Here is an 18,355-nt window from a genome sequence, read left to right on the forward strand (position 1 = left end):
ATTTTTCCATCATAATTATGTTATTTCATGCAACAAAATGAAATCTACAACTTTCTCTATTATAAAATCCATTCAGTGTGATGGACTTAAAATTGAAATCGTTTTCCAACTGTCTATCGCTGGGACATCCCCCCCCCCCCTTCCAAAAAAAAAAAAATCCCTCATTCTTAAATCTCATACAATTGCAATTGATGTTTTTGGGAGAGCTAGCTGTTGAGAATTTCACCCATTCAAATGTGGAATTTTTAACCTTTTGACCCCCCAAAATGCCTTTCTTTATCATTTTTTCAATCAAGTACATTAATTTTCCTCCTGTAGATAACAAATATTTTGAGAAAGTATAATTGCTTCAAACTCTGTACCCTCATTCTCCTTTGATATCTGACTATTACATGACTCGTTCTCATTTATCAACTCTTTCCTTCTTTAACATCGTGGTTTTTTTTACCTGTTGGTGACATGATCAATGAGATGCTGTTTGAACATGAAGCTCCACTTCTTGATGATGTTGAGCAGCGCTGCCTTGAAGGGTTTAGAATCCACTCGGAACCAAGCATCAAAGACCTGTTCTTGCTCAATCTCATCCGCTTCACTGTAGATCTTCTCATACGTATCAACCTATAACATCAAGAAAACATGCATAATTTTTTGAACAAAATTATTTAAAGGCACTTGCCACAGTGCATCAAATAGGACTAATATGATTCTGTTACCATGCCCATGTCTCTGATACTTATAATTCCTGGTCTCAAATTGTATCAAAGTGACTGTAAGATTACCACAGAGACCTATTTGTAATAACCATCAATGTCGGATCATGGTCTCGCACTCTGAATAGAACATTATGATGACCTTTGAACCTTCCGACTCATCAACCAAAATAGATGATTCTCAATTCTTTGTTCGTGTTTTAAAATACAATTGAAAGTATAAATATTACACAAAATTGTATTCCTATAACCGTAAAAGCAGTAAGTGCAATCCAAATAAAGCGTTGCTGTTCATGACCCCTGAACGAAGTCATAATGAAGAATGATACCAAAGAAATCTCAAAAGCCAACATACTGTACACAGGTAGAAGGAAAGATAGAAACCACTTAATTCACTGACTGAGAGGCATTATGCAATTTGTGGTATAGAAATATCTTATTATTGTTATTTATTACTGACCTGTTCCTTGAACTGGTCCAAAGTCGGTGGGCATTCTGGGACGCCATCCTCAGCATGAGCCTCTATCTCTTCCGTGGTGAGGACGTGGTTGTAGAGCAGGAACTGACGCATGAACTCCTTGCGGTCGTCCACGTACAGGTAGGCATAGTTGTCGAACGAGTTGCGGTATTCCTGGGCCTTGGTCATGATGGTCTGGACGCGGTCCATCAGGTCGTTGCGAAGCTCAGAGAGATCATCCATACCCTCAAGATCAGCCTGTCCAAAAAACAATTCATATTAGAGAGTCACATACCAATAAAACCTCAATCAGTTCCGAGATCAATATCAATACCAATATAAGATCATTCTGTCCAAATACAATGCATATCAGAGAGTCACGTACCATTAAAAAACCTCAGTCGCTTCCGAGATGATCTCGTAAATAATGAAAGCAGAGTGTAATGTATCAAATATGAAAAAGAAGGACGACTTCAAAACATGAACTAGATTTGTGAGGTATGTCACTTGCCTATATATCTAAATCTGAACTAATGAAATTACACATGAGCATTCATTAAAAAAATTGAGTAGGGTATAAGTCGAATCTGAAAAGCTACGAAATGCTAGAATTGTACATTGTATTTTCAAAGGTAAACTAGATGGAATTTAGACTGCGCGCAGTCGAAAATGATGCCTCCGCCATAGAGCAATTTAAACAAGTTTGGAGTTTAAATCTCCAGTGGTTCTTGAGATATCATGATAACAATCTCAATGTATGGAATTTCATAAGTTGACCTCTGTGACCCTTGACCTTTGACCTACGTGCTCCAAAATCTAATCAGATTGTCTTCCTAGGGTGATACACACTATCATTAAGTTTGAAGTTTAACTCTCCAGTGGTTCTTGAGATATCATGATAACAATCTCAATGTATGGAATTTCATAAGTTGACCTCTGTGACCCTTGACCTTTGACCTACGTGCTCCAAAATCTAATCAGATCGTCTTCCTATGGTGATACATACTATCCTTAAGTTTGAAGTTTAAATCTCAAATGGTTCTTGAGATATCGCGCTAACAAACTCAATACAAGGAATTTCATAAGTTGACCTCTGTGACCTGTGACCTTTGACCTACGTACTCCAAAATCTAATCAGATCGTCTTCCTATGGTGATAAATACTATTCCCGAGTCTTAAGTTTAAATCTTAAATGGTTCTTGAGATATTGTGATAACGGTCAAACGGGACGGACGTACGGACGGACAACCCGAAAACATGATGCCTCCGGCACCACCTTCGGTGGCGGAGGCATAACAATTAGAATCTTTAATGTCTAATGTCCATGATCTGTTTGTTCTGCTCCAAGAAACCAAAAGATTGCCAATGCAGAAGTAAAATAGAACGTTTACCTGATAATGTTCTTGACCGTTGTGTTCAGCTAATCTACTGACTAGCGAAGCCATCTTGTAGGCGTCACTAATCAGCATCTCTACCACATCATAGAAGCCATCTGCGACACCATAGTCTAAGGATGGGTTGAAGATCATGTCTGGCACCTGCAACAAGAGGAGAAATTAAAATTAGTCTGAGGAATGACCCTATAAAAACAGTGGCCTGAAGCCTGTAACTCATCTTTAAGATGAATCCACTGTCCTTTGACATTCCATAGCCAAAGTACCATTTTAAAATGTCCTCCTAACCTTCCAGCTGATATATATTTCAAGTTAATTCAATTTCAGTAACAATAAAATTCAGCTTAGTGAATTGTAGGGTATTGTGTCATGCAGGCATTGGTATAGCTTCAAAAATGCATTTGAGTTTTGTATTTGACCAAATAATGTCTATTTGAAGATTTACCGTTGTAACGAGGAAAGACAATCTGTGCATATTCTGCAAAACTGCAACGTGAACATAGACTTGCTCTATCTGTTCATTTACGTGCTGTGTATTTTGAAGTATTTGTAACAAAAGTGTACCAAAAGACACATTCTTTCTCTGATCTCTGATAGGATATCCATGAATTCCTGGAAAAGGATCACATACCTGGAGTTCAAGGCGTGCTTCAAAGAGTGGGGCGGCACAGTGCCTTGGGTCAGTGTTCTCAAGCAGGTAAGTCAGGGTGCAATGGATACAGTTGAAGAAGCCATCGATCACCATGTCATCTACGTAATCAACGTATGCCTTCCAGATGTCACTGCCAGCTTCTGCTTTGAACAAACCAAGATTTTCCTGCAAGACAAGAAAGAAAAGATTGGAAAGAAATATTATTTTGTAGAGGTGTCGTGGTCGAATGGATATGTCACCGGACTGTGGATCACAAGGTCTGCTGTTTGAGTCTCGCCGCGGCACTAATGTCCTTTGGCAAGACATTAATAATCTACAATTGCCACACTCGACTTAGGTGAGGTAAATGGGTACCTGGCAGGAATTAATTCCTTGAAATGCTAGAGCACCATAATGGCAGCCATTCTAAAGTCGGGGTATTAATTTCCAAAGCTCTTTGGAAGCGCATAAAGACATTATAAAATGATATGGCTATACAAGAACCGAATATCATCATTAGTATTATTATTATTAGGAAGGTATTCAAAATTTCATAATGAGCTACATAGTCTATGTGTGATTTGTCTTGAAAAATGACATCAATCTGTTGAGTATAGAAAAAAAGTGAAACCAAGGAAAACAATGGAGCAAGAATGAAACCTTCAGATTGAAAAGTAAAACAACTAGAAATACTTTCAGCTTGTTCAAATCAGAGAATTATAATGGAATGTACACTCCCAATCAATGCAAGTAATTAACTAAGCTGTGTATTTTCATGAAGCTCAACAAGAAATTATACTGATATTCACAAGAGGGAGAGAGGTTTTACCTTTATGAGTGAATGGATCTTCTCTCCGGCTGTTGTAATCTCTGCATATCTTTTCTTCAGCTTGTCCTGCCTATCATCCAGGGACAGGAGACTCTCCTTCTTCAGCTCCTTGCGTTCAAACAGTGGCTGCTTGGTCCATTCCGCCATGATCTTCTTGATGCCATCCACGTTGTCCTTGGCCTGTTGCACCCGCTTCTCAAGGTCATGCACCTGGTCCCTGGTCTCCTGGATGTACTCCCAGACTGAATCCGAGGTCCAATTCAGGTCTCCTTCAGCTTCCTTCAGTCTTGTGTCAAGGTTAGCAAGCTGGCCTTCGATGAGAGGGAACTCCACCTCCAGGACGGTGTTTCGTACCTTGTTGTACCAGGCCTGAGTCAGGTCCAGGTTGGCCACGTACTTGCGCAGGGTTTCGTGTTTCTCGTAGATTGCAGCTGCACTCTCAGGGATGGTCTCCTCGCTGCGGATCTGGAGGTACTTGACCTCACGCAGGACAGACACCAACTACAAGAAGAGCATCCAAATAGAAGGACATAGTTTATTTAAATATAAAGCCATAATCATCTACTTACGTGTTCTCTTATTCAAAACAGCAGGAAATAATAATGACATAAATATACCATTAAATGTCTTGATTGGAGGACAAAATGTCATTTAACTGGACAAAATTTCATTGAACTTTGTCTTAACAGGATTTTTATACTGCTATGTTATGTACTAAACCAACGGTTCTTTGAAGACTATTCACCTTTAAATTGTTCTAATAACATGGTTTTACAGAGCTAACATCATGCACATACATACCTTGGGGTCAAAGTTAATCTTGATCAACTTGGTGGCTTCATCCCTTGTAATCAGAGCCTGGTCAAGGTTGGTCTTGCACACTGCATCCACTCCCTTCGTCCAGTTTTCATAGACCTTCTGCTCATACCTGTCAAGCCACATCAAAAGCATTTGTTCACATTAAATGACTCACTCAACATTTTGCATCAAACAACTCCCCTAAAATTTGGACGGGAGGAATGAAAAACATTCAGTGCATTTATCAAATACAAAGCTGCTACATTAAGCATAAATAAGATGGTCCATAGTTATCAAAGTTACTCAAGCTTGGGTATGAAGAGGGCAGCACACGGACGTACGCACAGGAGCGTAATACCCGTTGGCTCAGTGTTAAGTAGTGATCGCCAAGTTGCCTATTTCACGAACGACTACTATACCCACGTATGAACATCTTTAAAGCTACAATTTTATAATAGGCATCAATCTCGATCAAACCTTTCACCCAAATGGCTAATCATTTTTCTTGTCCATGTTTCATTGTCCAAAAGTCCCGAATTCACCAATGCATTTATCTGCAAAACGCTTAATGTCCCGCTATCATGAGTCTGTTCATCGAATATACTTTGTCTTTTCTGAACATTAAGGAGAAACACTTACTTGTTAAGGAGATTAATCATTTCCTCATACTTCTGGAAAACCACCGTAGCGTCTTCTGACTGCAAAATCCTGTGGCAAAGAATAAACTTTGTGTTACAACATGTAGTAGTGAATCCACAATATTCATTCACTGCAAAGGAAATGTAACTGACAAACTATGCGTACTGGCAATGTCTTGAACTTCACTTCAGTAGAATTGCAGACTGCAATCTTCACATCAAAGCAACCACAATGCATCATCAAATCTCTTTATTCAGAGACTCAATAGATGGCTTCTATATATTTAAGCAGCAATCAAACGTCTATTCACCAACAAACTTGGAGAAATCCACAAATATCACCTTTTCCATGCGTTACATTTTTTTTCTTCAATTTTTTTTTTTTTTTGTCAATTACACTTCACAAATCACATCTCACTGCATTTTTTTTTTCTTCCTGGAAATTCATAAGGAGATCCTGTTTGGTTAAAAAATGTGCATTAAAAACAAAATCCTAATTTCATACATTGTATGTGCGGAAGCTAAAAAGTCAACCTCAATTATTTAACATATGTTTGGGCTACATACTATATTTAAGTGTTTTATGTCTATATTTAGTGTGCGGTTCTGTGGTAATATTATCATCATACGTTCAGTGCACCTCTTACCAAACTTTATATTTTCAATAAGCTTCAAGAAATAATGATCTATGACAAAATTTGGGAACAGAATACAAAGGTAAAGGTGGTGGGGGGGGGGGGTGGATAATCATAAATAACTGTCACTATTGTCCAAATATATAACAAGGGCTGATTCAAATATCATATTTCATAGTACACCTTGACCTGGAAAGTCAAACATGCCTTTGCCAAATATTAGGCCAGTAATATCTTTCCAATTTTTCTTTAAAGAACTTACACTTTTCTGATCAATAATGATAAAGTTAAACTAAGGGTAATAAGATTATTTGTACAAGCCAAAGCAATGTTGTTTTATTGAAACTGGAACCTGTTAAACTTGACTTCTCAACTCATCATACTTGTCAAACTTTTATTTTAAATTGGGGGAGGGGAGGGGGGTGTATTGGGGGAAAGGATCATCATGGTATTATTTTGTTATCGTGCATTTTTTACAAAACTTGATTTACAGTATGCTACAACTTTGTTTCACTGGCTAGTGATTCTCGTTGACTCTAATAATCCCAGATATCAAGGTAAAAAAAGAAAATAGTTATTTTCAAAGGACTCAGGAAAGGTCATAATCACATTTCTAATATGCATTTGTGCTTGAACCATAAACTGTGATTAAAATAATTGTGAATATGAACACATTCACAAAGGAAAAATGATAATGTAAAGTTTACACGTAAATATGAACAGTAACCACATATAAACCGTAAAAGAAAAAAAATACAAATAAACTAGAATTGTTCAGTTACGTTCTCGGCACTACAACTTGTGCAGACCACGTAACTTACAAAATAGTATAAGTCCCATAAACAAAGAAAAATTTCACATGAACACCATTAATAAATTATGCCAAATATCTAAAAAATGTGTTGAAGAGGAACAAAGCAGATTAGGGGATAATAAAGTGGTGTTATTAGAACATTTTTAAAAACAAAAGTCTGTTAGTCTGAAACAAAATGTGCAAGCAACAAGAACACCATTCTTTGTGAAATATTTACCTCCTGACACCAGTCCTGCATACAACCAACATACCACAATGAGATAGAGGTTATAGAGATATAGAGATTAACGATAGAAAAACACAGAATAGTTGACATAACTTTGCGAACAATGTTTCATATCAGCCTGGATTGGATATGGATGCATTAGCAAACATGATTGATACAAATTTATAAGCATACTTTTGATTATCTGAGCTTAGTTCTCTTAAAACCACAGAGGCAAGCATTTGGTGAACATATAACAAATTATTCTAAGATTCATCCAAAATTAAGCTACCTTTGGTTATTATCTGAGCCAAGTTCTTATTTACAAGCCACAATATATTAACACCTATGCATGAATTTGTAAATATGTGTCAATAGTTTAGTGTTTTGGACACTTCAAAATACCCCACACTTAGTAAGATATTTTATTGTGGTAAGTTTGCATAAAATTTATCCTCTGTAAATATTATCCAAAACGACCGTTGTCACATCAAACAGTTTGCTTCCAGTGAGTGTATGGATTAGCCATGTTATTTCACATGCACTCCTGTATTTATGCTAAATTAGAAGCAGTGAAATGAGAAAAGAAACATGTATTGTCATGGAATGAAGTATACAAGAAATTAAAATACAGTAAGAACTTCTTATAATTAAATCCTTTTTTGGTCAATTAATTAGCACAGACATAAAGACTGAAGAGGATTATATATGTCATGCTTGAAATAGAATTAAGAAGTAAAAGATGTTTATGGTACAGAAAAATGAATCATGTAATGATTGCACACAGTTCGTACTCCAGTTTTGAGAAAGTTTGAAAGTGACAAGATGGGATGGAGTTGGACTGTAGGATTCACAATCTTCATGATATCTCTACAACAGGGGGTTGTCTCACAAAGACTAAGATCAACTTTAAGTTGGACTTAACTATGGCAGGCCATTCATGCCACTGTTTGCTCTCCCCATGTAATGACATTGGTCTCTCAAAGGACGTACAAATCATGGTCACAACTCTACAGAATTTACATTTTCGATAATTCATTATTAAAGTAAAAAATATTAGCTAAAGATCAAAATGCTGAGAGTAAACAGTGGCATGAATAGCCTGCCATGGTTAAGTCTAACTTAAAGTCGCTCTTAGTCTTTCTGAAACACCCCCAAGATGAATATACTTTAAATGAATCATGAATCACTATGGATGGGATGTACTGAATGGGGCATATAAAGATAATTGAGCAAAAGTTAGATGGCCAGTAAGCTACAATTTCATGATAGGCATCGATCTTGAACAAAACCATAAGAGGAGGAACTTGGGTTGCAAAATCAACTTACGGATGCTCCATGTGTTTCAAGCTGCCCATGGGCTTGCTGATGCGGTCCCGTAACTGGGCTGACCACTTGAGCTGACCGGCGACGTCGGGCATGTTCTTATTGAGCGGGGCATTCCCAGCGGCCTCCTCCATCCTCATGTGCTCGTCGTAGATGTCCTTGGACTGGTCAAGCTCCTGGTCGTAGAGCATCAGCACATCGGGGTATTTGGACTCAAAGTCATTCCTAATGACTGGCCGTCAAGCAGTGGACCATAGCAATCCAACATCTACAGTAGAAGGGGACAAAAATGCTTTGATGACAAATTTGATAATGTGAAGTATGAAATTCAGCTGTGTTAAAAATGTTTAGCAGCTCAAAACAGAAAAGCAGGTCTAGAGTGAACAATGAATGATATAGAATTAAAAAATATTTTTTATTTTGGTATACATTTTCAAACATTGTTACATCAAACATGATCGTTATCCCCATTCATTCGATCTTTAGATAAATTGAACATTTTAGATTAATTGTCAATTTGGATGATTTTACATGTAGAAAAGTTTATTTTCTTGGACTGAAGATGAATACAAACTTCTCTTTGAAAGAGGATCATCCAGAGTGGATGCAGGGTGTGCAGAGATGAGTATAAAGAAATCGGACCCATACAAATTTCAAAATAATCTCTGTTTCAGGGACTAAGTACCAAGAGTGAATCACATCATTCAGATGAATAAATTATCTTTCCTACTCTAAATAAATATACCTTTGGATGCTTCTTGGTGCATCCACAATGTAAGCTACTTGTATACACCACAAGACTTATTTTTACTTACCTTGAAGCAAGCTTCTAATCCACAGCAATCATCGAATCCTTGACACAAGATGGATCCAAGTCTCCTGTCCAGGTCAAAGACCTTCTTCTCAAACTCTTCATAGTCATCCAAGAACTCCTGCACAGTGGAGAATGGGTATACATGTTTGAAAGCCAAGCTAACATACATTATGTGCATTATGTGCAAATATGAACAATGCCAAAGTAACAGGAGACCAAGGTCATAATAAATATCTGATTCTATATGGATGATAGCAATCAGAGAAAGTATAACACTAAATTGTATTATGGATACCTTTTAAAACTTTGATTAATAAACCAATAACGACTTGTCAGCCAGATGAAGTGTTCCAGAGTAAATGTGAAATGTCTTAAGCTGAAACCGAGCAAGTCCAGTTAACTTGCTTATAACATTTGATGTCCTTAATCTACTCCCTGGATGATTGGGGACATTCATAGACACTAATGATCGACTATTCCTACCTGACACTGAGGGTCCAGCCCATCATAGGGTCTCTCGGTGAAGACCTTGGCACACTCCATGAACTCTTCAAAGATCTTCTCCACCTGTTGACTGAGCATCCTTCCCTTCATGCTTCCCATCTCAGTCTTCTCCAGCTTGCTGAACTCCACGTTGGTCTCGAACAAGCTCTATTAAGGTACAAGTGCAAGAAAGGATAGATTTGAAGAAAAAAACAGGATAGACGGCTGCATGGCCGAGCTCTGGTCAGAAATGTTGGCCCAAATTCACATACAGTAGGTTTACTACTCTTGTGCAGGTTTAATCCATGCATCAAGAAAAACTCCCTTTTGTGATTACATTTACATCTATTTTTTTAAAATAATGATTGAATCAATGATTTCTAACAAATTTCAAATTATGTATGAATTCACAGTTGCAATTTCAAATGAGGCAAGCAGAACTTTAAATAATAGCAACATATTCCAGTATTTGCTTTGAATTTATACGCATACATATATGAAATATAAAAGTAGAGGCCAGGCTATTCCTTTGTCCAAGTGGTGTTCTCGATTTCAGCCATCACTTAAAAATGAAAGGTGATTTTCCTAACTCCTACAGGTAAAGTGCCGTACTTGCTGCACTCCTGCATCTTACCTGGATGGTCTCGATGCGGCGAGTGAAATTGTCCATGCGGGTGAAGACCAGAGGCGAGGCAAACTCCCATCCTTTGACTTCCTGGCCCTCCTTGAAGTAGTCCTTCAGCTTGGCCCGGTGTTCATCGTACATTTCCCGCCAGCTCTTGAGGACACTCAGAGCACCGCGGACCTTCTCCAGAGACTCCTCCGGTTCCAGCTTGAAGATCTCGTTGGGGTCCAGGAAGGTGCGACACTGAAATCAGTCAACATCAAATACACTCATTATGAGTTCTATCAATGGCTTAGGGTATTCATGGTAATGAATTTGACACTTAAATGGTATTCAGAAAGGATGTTTTTTATTGTTGCTTTATGAATTCTATGAGTGTCTATCAAAAAATTTTGAGGTGTGTCATGCACTTCCTTTACAATACATTGTTCAATTTCAACTATAATTTTTAATCATCCAATCACGTTGAAAGGTAACTGGAAATTCCTTCATCAGATCATTTGCTGTGAAATAAATAGAAGTACTTTTTTGGCGCTGGTTTGGCACTGTAAATTTCCACAAAAAAATTAAAAAATAAAATAACCCTACATGTACATGTACAAATCATTGCGATTTGTGAGATTTTAGACCAACATAAAAATGCGCACCAGATTTTTTACAGAATCTTAATATATGAGGATTGTTTGGTGATACCACACCATTCTACCGGTATGCTATTATTGTCTCACCAGGTCGATGAGCAGGTTGCATATCTCCTGGAGGAGAACAATGACTCTGGGGGCAGTGTTGTAGTAGTCCGAGTTGCTCCAGATGAGACAGACTGTGTGCAGGATGGGAGCAAGCCGAGGAATCATGTCGGGGAAGTCCAACTCATCCAAGCTTTCCACCTGGTAGATCAGTGGCTTCAGGTAGCAGTTGATATCCTGGGCCTCCGTCAAAGCTGAAGCGTGGACAGAAAAAAAGATGATGCTTAGAATCTCAACGTATGAAATGATATTGTTGCATCACAGTACAATGCTATATATATATATATATATATATATATATATATATATGTATGATCAAAGTACTTTTCAAAACTTGAAATTGCAATTAATTTCCTAGTTGTTTGCAAAGATGATAATTGTTATGTCGTCTACTTTAGTGGGCTAACAAATAAATGATTTAGCATAGAAAGATTTACACCTTATTAATTGGCAGATCTGTAAAAGCTTTAAAAGGAGAGAGAGACAGAGAGGGGGAGGGAGCCGATTACTCTGAATCTGCTCAAGATTCAAGACAACTGAAAATTAAAAACTTGGGACATCTAGAGGATTTAAGTTCAAATTCCTGAAGATAAATTTATCTCTACTTCGTTAGTCTCTTTCTGCATGCCACAACCCCACTGATAACAATATCCAACACTCTGCATGTCTGTTCATCTTTTAAGTGACTACATGAGAGCCAGAGACCATCATCTTCTACAGTGGTTTTATTTATTACCTGCTTCCACATCTCTTTCAATGTTGTTGAATGATGGCAGGTAGCTGCTCTGGGTCCTCTCCAAGAGCTCCTTCATCTTGCGCACCTTGGGGTCACGAAGCTGTTGGAAGATGCAGTCCAAGTTCTCACACTTTGCCTTCCAGAAGTTGATCTCGACCATGGGGCCAGGGTTAAGCCCCTCAAGGAGTGGCTGAGCCGAGTCCCTCTTGAGCACATCTCGGATCTGATGGGTCCAGTCGATGATCACAGACTCGATGGCGTGAACCAGACTGCGATCGTAGGAGTCGTCCCTGTAAAAGGTAAACAATGAAGTATGCATGCTTACAATGGTTGTTGTAGAAGAACAGGATGAAATCATTTTTTGTACTGATCTTAAAAATGCCTTCATCAAAATATTTGCAAATGATCCAAATACCGGTAGTAAATATGAGCTGCAATGTCTTTTGCACAAAAAGTAAAAACTAAATGAAAATTTAATTTCTTCCTTTCTTAAATTGAATTGATAACATTATTCAAATAAGAACTGGAATGCGCAGCAAACTCCCCAGGTAGGATTTTCATACCCTTAAAAAATTTGAATTTTAGAACACACAAACAAGCTTACTTTTCCTCTGAATCAGCTGCGGTTTCCACTTTCTCTGAGCCTACTGGAAGCGGTAGCAATGTTTTGCCTTTGACCTGGCCGGCAACAACGTAGACACTGCTCTTGAGGTTGTGAACATGGCGAAGGACATCCTGTGAAACTACTACAGGCCACTGTTCATGATTCCTTGGGTTGGCCAGCAACGGAACCAAAATCTGAAGAAAAAACAAAAATTATTTAGCCCACCGATTGCGTATGACCATGAGTATGATCAACTTACCAAAACAGAAAAAGGGAGGGGGGAATCGATTTGAAGAATATTGTTAACCTTGGCTTTGGCTCTGTCAATTTGAAGGTTCTTTCTTTTCTGATTTTTTTTTTTTTTAATTATCAGATTTGGAAAAATATTCTTCAGTTAAAATCTGGGCCCTGGTCCCTGACTGAATTTGAAAACCTCTTTACTAATAGAAGTTAGAGTCTGTCTCTTGAAAAACGTCTGAAAATAAAGATTTTTTTTTTATTTTTAATTTTTTTTATGGGTCTGCTTGTTGAAAACCCGTTAAAAAAGATTGCATTCCACACACTCCCCTTCCCCTTATGAGCGACAGGGCCCAGGCCAGGACGAGCAAAGTGAACGAGAATATTTTTGAGATACATGTAGCGAACTCAGGTCACGCACAAACCAGTCTAGAGTTCTAGACCTAGAGTAGTGGCTCTGGTCTGCGGCCGATCGGCGGGAACTGCCGATTCTATTTTTATTGGAATACTCACAGAATACTTCAATACCCTCAATAAAGAGTCCATATACTTACTTATTAAATAGAAGTCACAAATAACCTAACTGACCCACAGCGTGGTCAGCATTGACCACGTTTCGAAATGCTTCGAGTTCCCCGTTTTGCGGGCACGCATTACCGGTTTGCGGCACGCGTACGTCACAAAGCTTTATGCGCTACGTCACGATGAAAGCATGTACCAAATTACTATGGGTAACCCAAATTCTCATGTTTATCTGTTTGCTACGGTAAATTTGTCAAGTTTTAAACAATTTCACCTTTTCCTCGAATGGATCATCCCATCCGGGGGTAAGTACTACTAGAAACTATCGGGTCATAGCGGGTACACACATCAGCACACATACCATCATACACGATCCCGCATGTTATGTGTGTATTAACACCCCCCGCCGCAAACCAGAAAAAAACACGTAATTACGTGCCGGTTTGCGGCCACCCCATGCAACTGGCCATGCGGTGGCACAATCAAAATATCTGCGATAGGAGACAGACCACAGCCATCATACTTCCACAAAAAACATCAAATTTCACCTCCAATCGGACAAATATCGGACAAATAGAGCTACAATATTGATCTAGTCATGCCTCGATCTCTTAACTTAAAAGTTAGCACCTGCTGGAATTTTCATCGGCGACTGGTGCCGTAGATTTCCGACATCGCTGACGGATACTCCGTACCGACAGAAGCACCTGCTACGGACGTTTTCGGCAAAGCAGAACTTACCGTGGAATCCACGGTAGGTTTCAATGATTATTATCGAGTCATATTCATTTTTTTTTAAAACAAATAGATCTACCCCTGGCCGCAAACCGGGCGATGCCGCAAACCAGAGACTCTACTCTAGTCTATGCATTATTTCTTAACAACATGACGTTGAACTTGAGTCTGAATGATGAAGTCGATAAGTCCTGACTGATCGACTGGCAACTTGACTTTTTATTTTTGTAACTCACCTCATCTACCAAAGCAGACAGTTGCTCGAGTGGCGTGTACGACAGGTCTCCATACACAAGAGTTTTTTTGATATTGTCCTTCCCGACAGGATCACGTCCTTTCTTGATGAAATAGATTGCTTTTGTACTTTTGAGAGCTGATGGAAACTCGTAGGACGGCGTGATCAAACCGGCAGGGTTGACTGTGAAAACCAGTTGTGAATTGTCTGCCTTTTCCAGGAACTCCAACATCAAAATCTTGTTCTCTTCTACATTTATGCATTTTTGCCCACTTATCTGGCTTCAGTTTGTAGCTTTTGAGGATGTATTCTGATATGAAACCAAGTCTTGGGTCCACAACATCCCCCATGGTGAAAGTTTATTCGAATATTCGAAGTCACAAAATGCGAAAGTCGCTCAACAGAACAAGGCTCTGCGCGCTGCGGTAACGACTTCAATTCACCAAAGTCCAAACACACACAAATCAATCAATTAATTATTGTTCCAGCACTGGCGAAGCCCAAACCATGTTTGATAATGTCCTTTAATCATAAACACGTATGATTATCAAATATCTAACAAATTGTATTAACTTATACATAAATAAAACAAAATATTTATCTGGTTAGATGAGCTCCATTCCTTTCATTTCTTTCCCGGGCATCATAAATCTTATCCCTCGAGCTCCTTCGTCGCCGAGACATCCATTTATTAGCGGCGATCCAATATGGCGTAATAGTTTCGCGTTGCCATGGAGGTGGGAACGCATGCGCAGCATGCATGTGCACACAATCTCGGATCAACCGTAAACAAAAATAGTCGCTCGGCAGAATGATCACGAGGAAAACTAGCTTGTGCAGCGAACGCCTATTAGACACATATATTTTTTTAAACATTGAGTAAACAAATTTGAAACAGAACTAGCTTTTTGGGTTTTTAAAATATTTTTTTACAAAGAATGTACATTGTGTATGGACAAGGGAGATTGGGGTAGAGGGATAACGGAAGACAGAAGGGGGGGGGGGGGGCGAAAGACTGGGGTTTACTTTCTCTGAGTGAAAAGTATAGCCATCATTGTGCCTACAACAAATGGGGTGATTAACTCTGCCAGTTTCAAAATTCGAATTTTGATAGAAAAATTACTGTAATTTGCTGAGTAGGACCCTAATGACGATTTTTCCACCGTACTTTTAGAAAATTTTTTCAATTAAGAAAGGCATTTAGGCCTTATATGTTGCCGGGGGGCCCAGGGGAATACTCAGATTGGTGTGGACTGGGGTGTGCGCTCAATCCTCGAAACCCCTACCCCATTAGGAGAAGTTTTTCCCGAAAAAAAAAATGTCCACAATTGTCGGGTGTTTATCGGAAAAATTTGAAAATTTTTGCAAATTTTAAAAAAACGGACCAATTTTAATGGTATTTTTGTTAAAAGTGGGACTTATGTTTAGGTTTTTTGTGAAAAAGTCACCCATTAGAACGGGACACCCCGTACAGCGCGTACGCGGGGGGGGGGGGTTGTTTATGTGTATGTTAATTGGCAAACCCCCTCCCCCCTCCCCCCTTGAGAAAAAAAATCATGTCAAATCACGTGATTTTTACCTTTTTTGGGGGTTGGGCCCCCCCCTGGCGCTCAAGGGGGGGGGGGGGGTGCAAATTGAAATTTTTTTGAGGATCAAAAAAAAAAAAAAATGTGCTCACTAACCCCCCCCCCCCCCCCCCCCCCCCCCCACTGAGCGAATTTTTGGCCGGCGCGTTTTTCAAATTTTCGGGAGCAACAAAAAAAAAAAAAAAAAAAAAAAATTGTGCTCTGTACCCCCCCCCCCCCCCCCCCCCCCCCACTTCCCCACTGACCGACTTTTCGGCCGGCGCGATTTTCAAATTTTCGGGAGCAAAAAAAAAAAAAAGTTGGGCCCCCTCCCCTAAGAAATCCTGGATCCGCGCCTGAACCCCCCCCCCCCCTTTTGAGTTTTTTTTAATTTTATTTTTTATTAAAAAAAAAAAAAATTATGCCATTGGCTGACCTAAAAAAGGTGACCTTACCCCCCCCCCCCCAACGGAACAAAATGTCAAAAATTTCGAGACAAAAAAAAAAAAGTGTCCTCTTACCCCCCCCCCCCCCCCCCCCCCCCCCCCCCCCCCCCGCGCGCGCTTACTCAGCGGCTGGCTGAGTCGTTGCGAAATTTTTGGCCCGATTTTGAACCCCCCCCCCCTTGAAAAAATCCTGCGTACGCCTCTGTCCCCGTATGTCCTAATATGTGAGTATACCCCCCCCCCTAGTTTTGAGACTTTCACCCTGCAAATCCCCTCAATGGGTAACTTTGTCTCAGATTCTCATGCTGCAATGATAATTATGGCCCTTTAGGTCAGCCAAGAACCCCATGATTTTACAAGCCGATCGCCTATCTGATTATCAAGATATTTGTGATTGGAAATCGAAATCAAATTTTGCGTTTTCCTAACGGTTTCCATAACACTACAGTCTATTGGGGAAAACGAGTATGGTAAAACCGGTCACTCAAAGATTTTTACTTTTTTGAGGCACTTCTTAATCATTTTGAAAGGCAATTTTTTTTTTAGGGCTTCAATATTACACCATATCACAGGCACAGATTTTATAGGGCAGTGCATCTCAGATTTAACATTGTTAAGCGATGCCTTTAAAAGGAGAGTTAAGGAAAGTTGAGACAGTGAGCTTTCAGAATACCGTCCCTGCATCATGATGGTAATTTGGGAGATTTATCATTCTTCGTATGTCAGTTCAGAAGAATATCATCTATAAATAGCTTCTCCATCACACTGATTCACCCCCTCTCTATCTCTCTGAGAATAGAATTTTGTTTCTGGTCATAATTATAATACCAGTGTGCAGCTGCAACCGTCTAATCTATATTAACTCATTTCTCTTGATCTCATAATTCCAACATACTTTCCCCCTTGCAACTGGCATAGTAATTTGAGACAGAAATATAAGTTGAAACAAATTAACATTATAACGTCACTCGATCGCCTCTTCTACTTATATATATTTTTTTCATTTTCATCATTATTTTTTTTAAATGATTCTTTATAAATTGTTATATTTATATAATTATATGTCTTTCTGATTTATTTCTCCTTGTTTTATTTTATAGGTCTCTTTTATACAGATGTAATAATGTCGCAAAGAATAATAAAGCCAAGAAGAGAAATTTCATGCTTTAAATCCAGCATTTTTTATTAAGAAAGGGTTATATCTTAATTTGTGTCATTATCAACTAATAAAGACGTTATATAACGTCGGAAATTTGTAACCTTATCAAATCTTGGATTATTAAAATGTGACGTTTCTTCTTTTACATTTATTTTTTGGCGTCATTATCTTTGCATGCCAATCTTGCAATGCACGCTAATATTCATTTCACTGATTATAGGGTTGTTTGGTATTGGGAAGTTTTAAGTAAAATGTTTATCTTTAGCAAGCAGAAGGCTTACTAGTTTTACTGCGTTTTAGATACAGTTACCTGAAGAAGAAGGAAAAATCAATTATAGTCCAGGCATGCGCGAAAGCTCAGTGGTAGAGCAGTGGTTTCGTAACCGGGAGCTCCCGGGTTCGAACCCAAGTCGATGCGCTTGTGCCTTTTGGTAAGGCATTAATCCTCATTACCAAGTCCTTTGGAAATGACTTAAAGCAGTCAGTCCCCTGGTTGCTTAATTATAAGCATACACATGCTTTTTCAGGAGTCAGGTAAATCAAACAAACCGACAAAAAAACAACAAAGTATGAGTGCTTCAGGATCTCCATTTTATGAACATGCACTATTTCCATGCCGATGTATGAAATATCCAATAGTCTTTTATAAAAAGAATGGATTGAAGTTTATATACATCATAATTGAAACTTTTTGTTCTGGTACTTTTCCGCTGATATGACACTTTTTTACGAAGAAAATAAATGTTAGTTTGAATTAAATCGAATTGACTGATGGATTTTTTATTTGCTTTTCGAGTGATTATGATAATTTAATATCCAAAAGCAAACAGACAGTATAATAATCTTTTGATTCAAAGTACAATATGATTAGAACAACAGAGAAATATCTGCAGGGCCACTTTCGACAACAAAACGCATGCTTTCAAGCAAAACTTCCAATTATTACCTAATAAAGATTTTGATTCGCCCGTGAGAATTTAAAATGTCTTTTCCCATCGGATAAGACTTAGA

General features: G+C 38.6%; 1 protein-coding gene across 1 annotated transcript in view; it reads right to left on the minus strand.

The window, feature by feature from the left end:
• Positions 1 to 14,868, minus strand: part of LOC581088 (dynein beta chain, ciliary) — a 63,563-nt gene extending 48,695 nt beyond the window's left edge. Inside the window, 18 exon segments of the mRNA XM_030984125.1 lie at positions 449 to 618; positions 1,171 to 1,425; positions 2,559 to 2,705; positions 3,193 to 3,378; positions 4,022 to 4,522; positions 4,823 to 4,949; positions 5,459 to 5,527; positions 7,124 to 7,138; positions 8,441 to 8,675; positions 8,678 to 8,705; positions 9,253 to 9,369; positions 9,735 to 9,902; positions 10,369 to 10,602; positions 11,088 to 11,299; positions 11,842 to 12,131; positions 12,446 to 12,639; positions 14,176 to 14,439; positions 14,441 to 14,868. Of these exon segments, the coding sequence (XP_030839985.1) occupies positions 449 to 618; positions 1,171 to 1,425; positions 2,559 to 2,705; positions 3,193 to 3,378; positions 4,022 to 4,522; positions 4,823 to 4,949; positions 5,459 to 5,527; positions 7,124 to 7,138; positions 8,441 to 8,675; positions 8,678 to 8,705; positions 9,253 to 9,369; positions 9,735 to 9,902; positions 10,369 to 10,602; positions 11,088 to 11,299; positions 11,842 to 12,131; positions 12,446 to 12,639; positions 14,176 to 14,439; positions 14,441 to 14,524 (3,296 nt within the window). The 5' untranslated portion in view covers positions 14,525 to 14,868.
• Between the last annotated feature and the right edge of the window lie 3,487 nt (positions 14,869 to 18,355).

The sequence above is a fragment of the Strongylocentrotus purpuratus genome, unplaced genomic scaffold (genome assembly GCF_000002235.5).
Source record: "Strongylocentrotus purpuratus isolate Spur 01 unplaced genomic scaffold, Spur_5.0 spur5_scaffold_14, whole genome shotgun sequence".
Taxonomy (NCBI): Eukaryota; Metazoa; Echinodermata; class Echinoidea; order Camarodonta; family Strongylocentrotidae; genus Strongylocentrotus; species Strongylocentrotus purpuratus.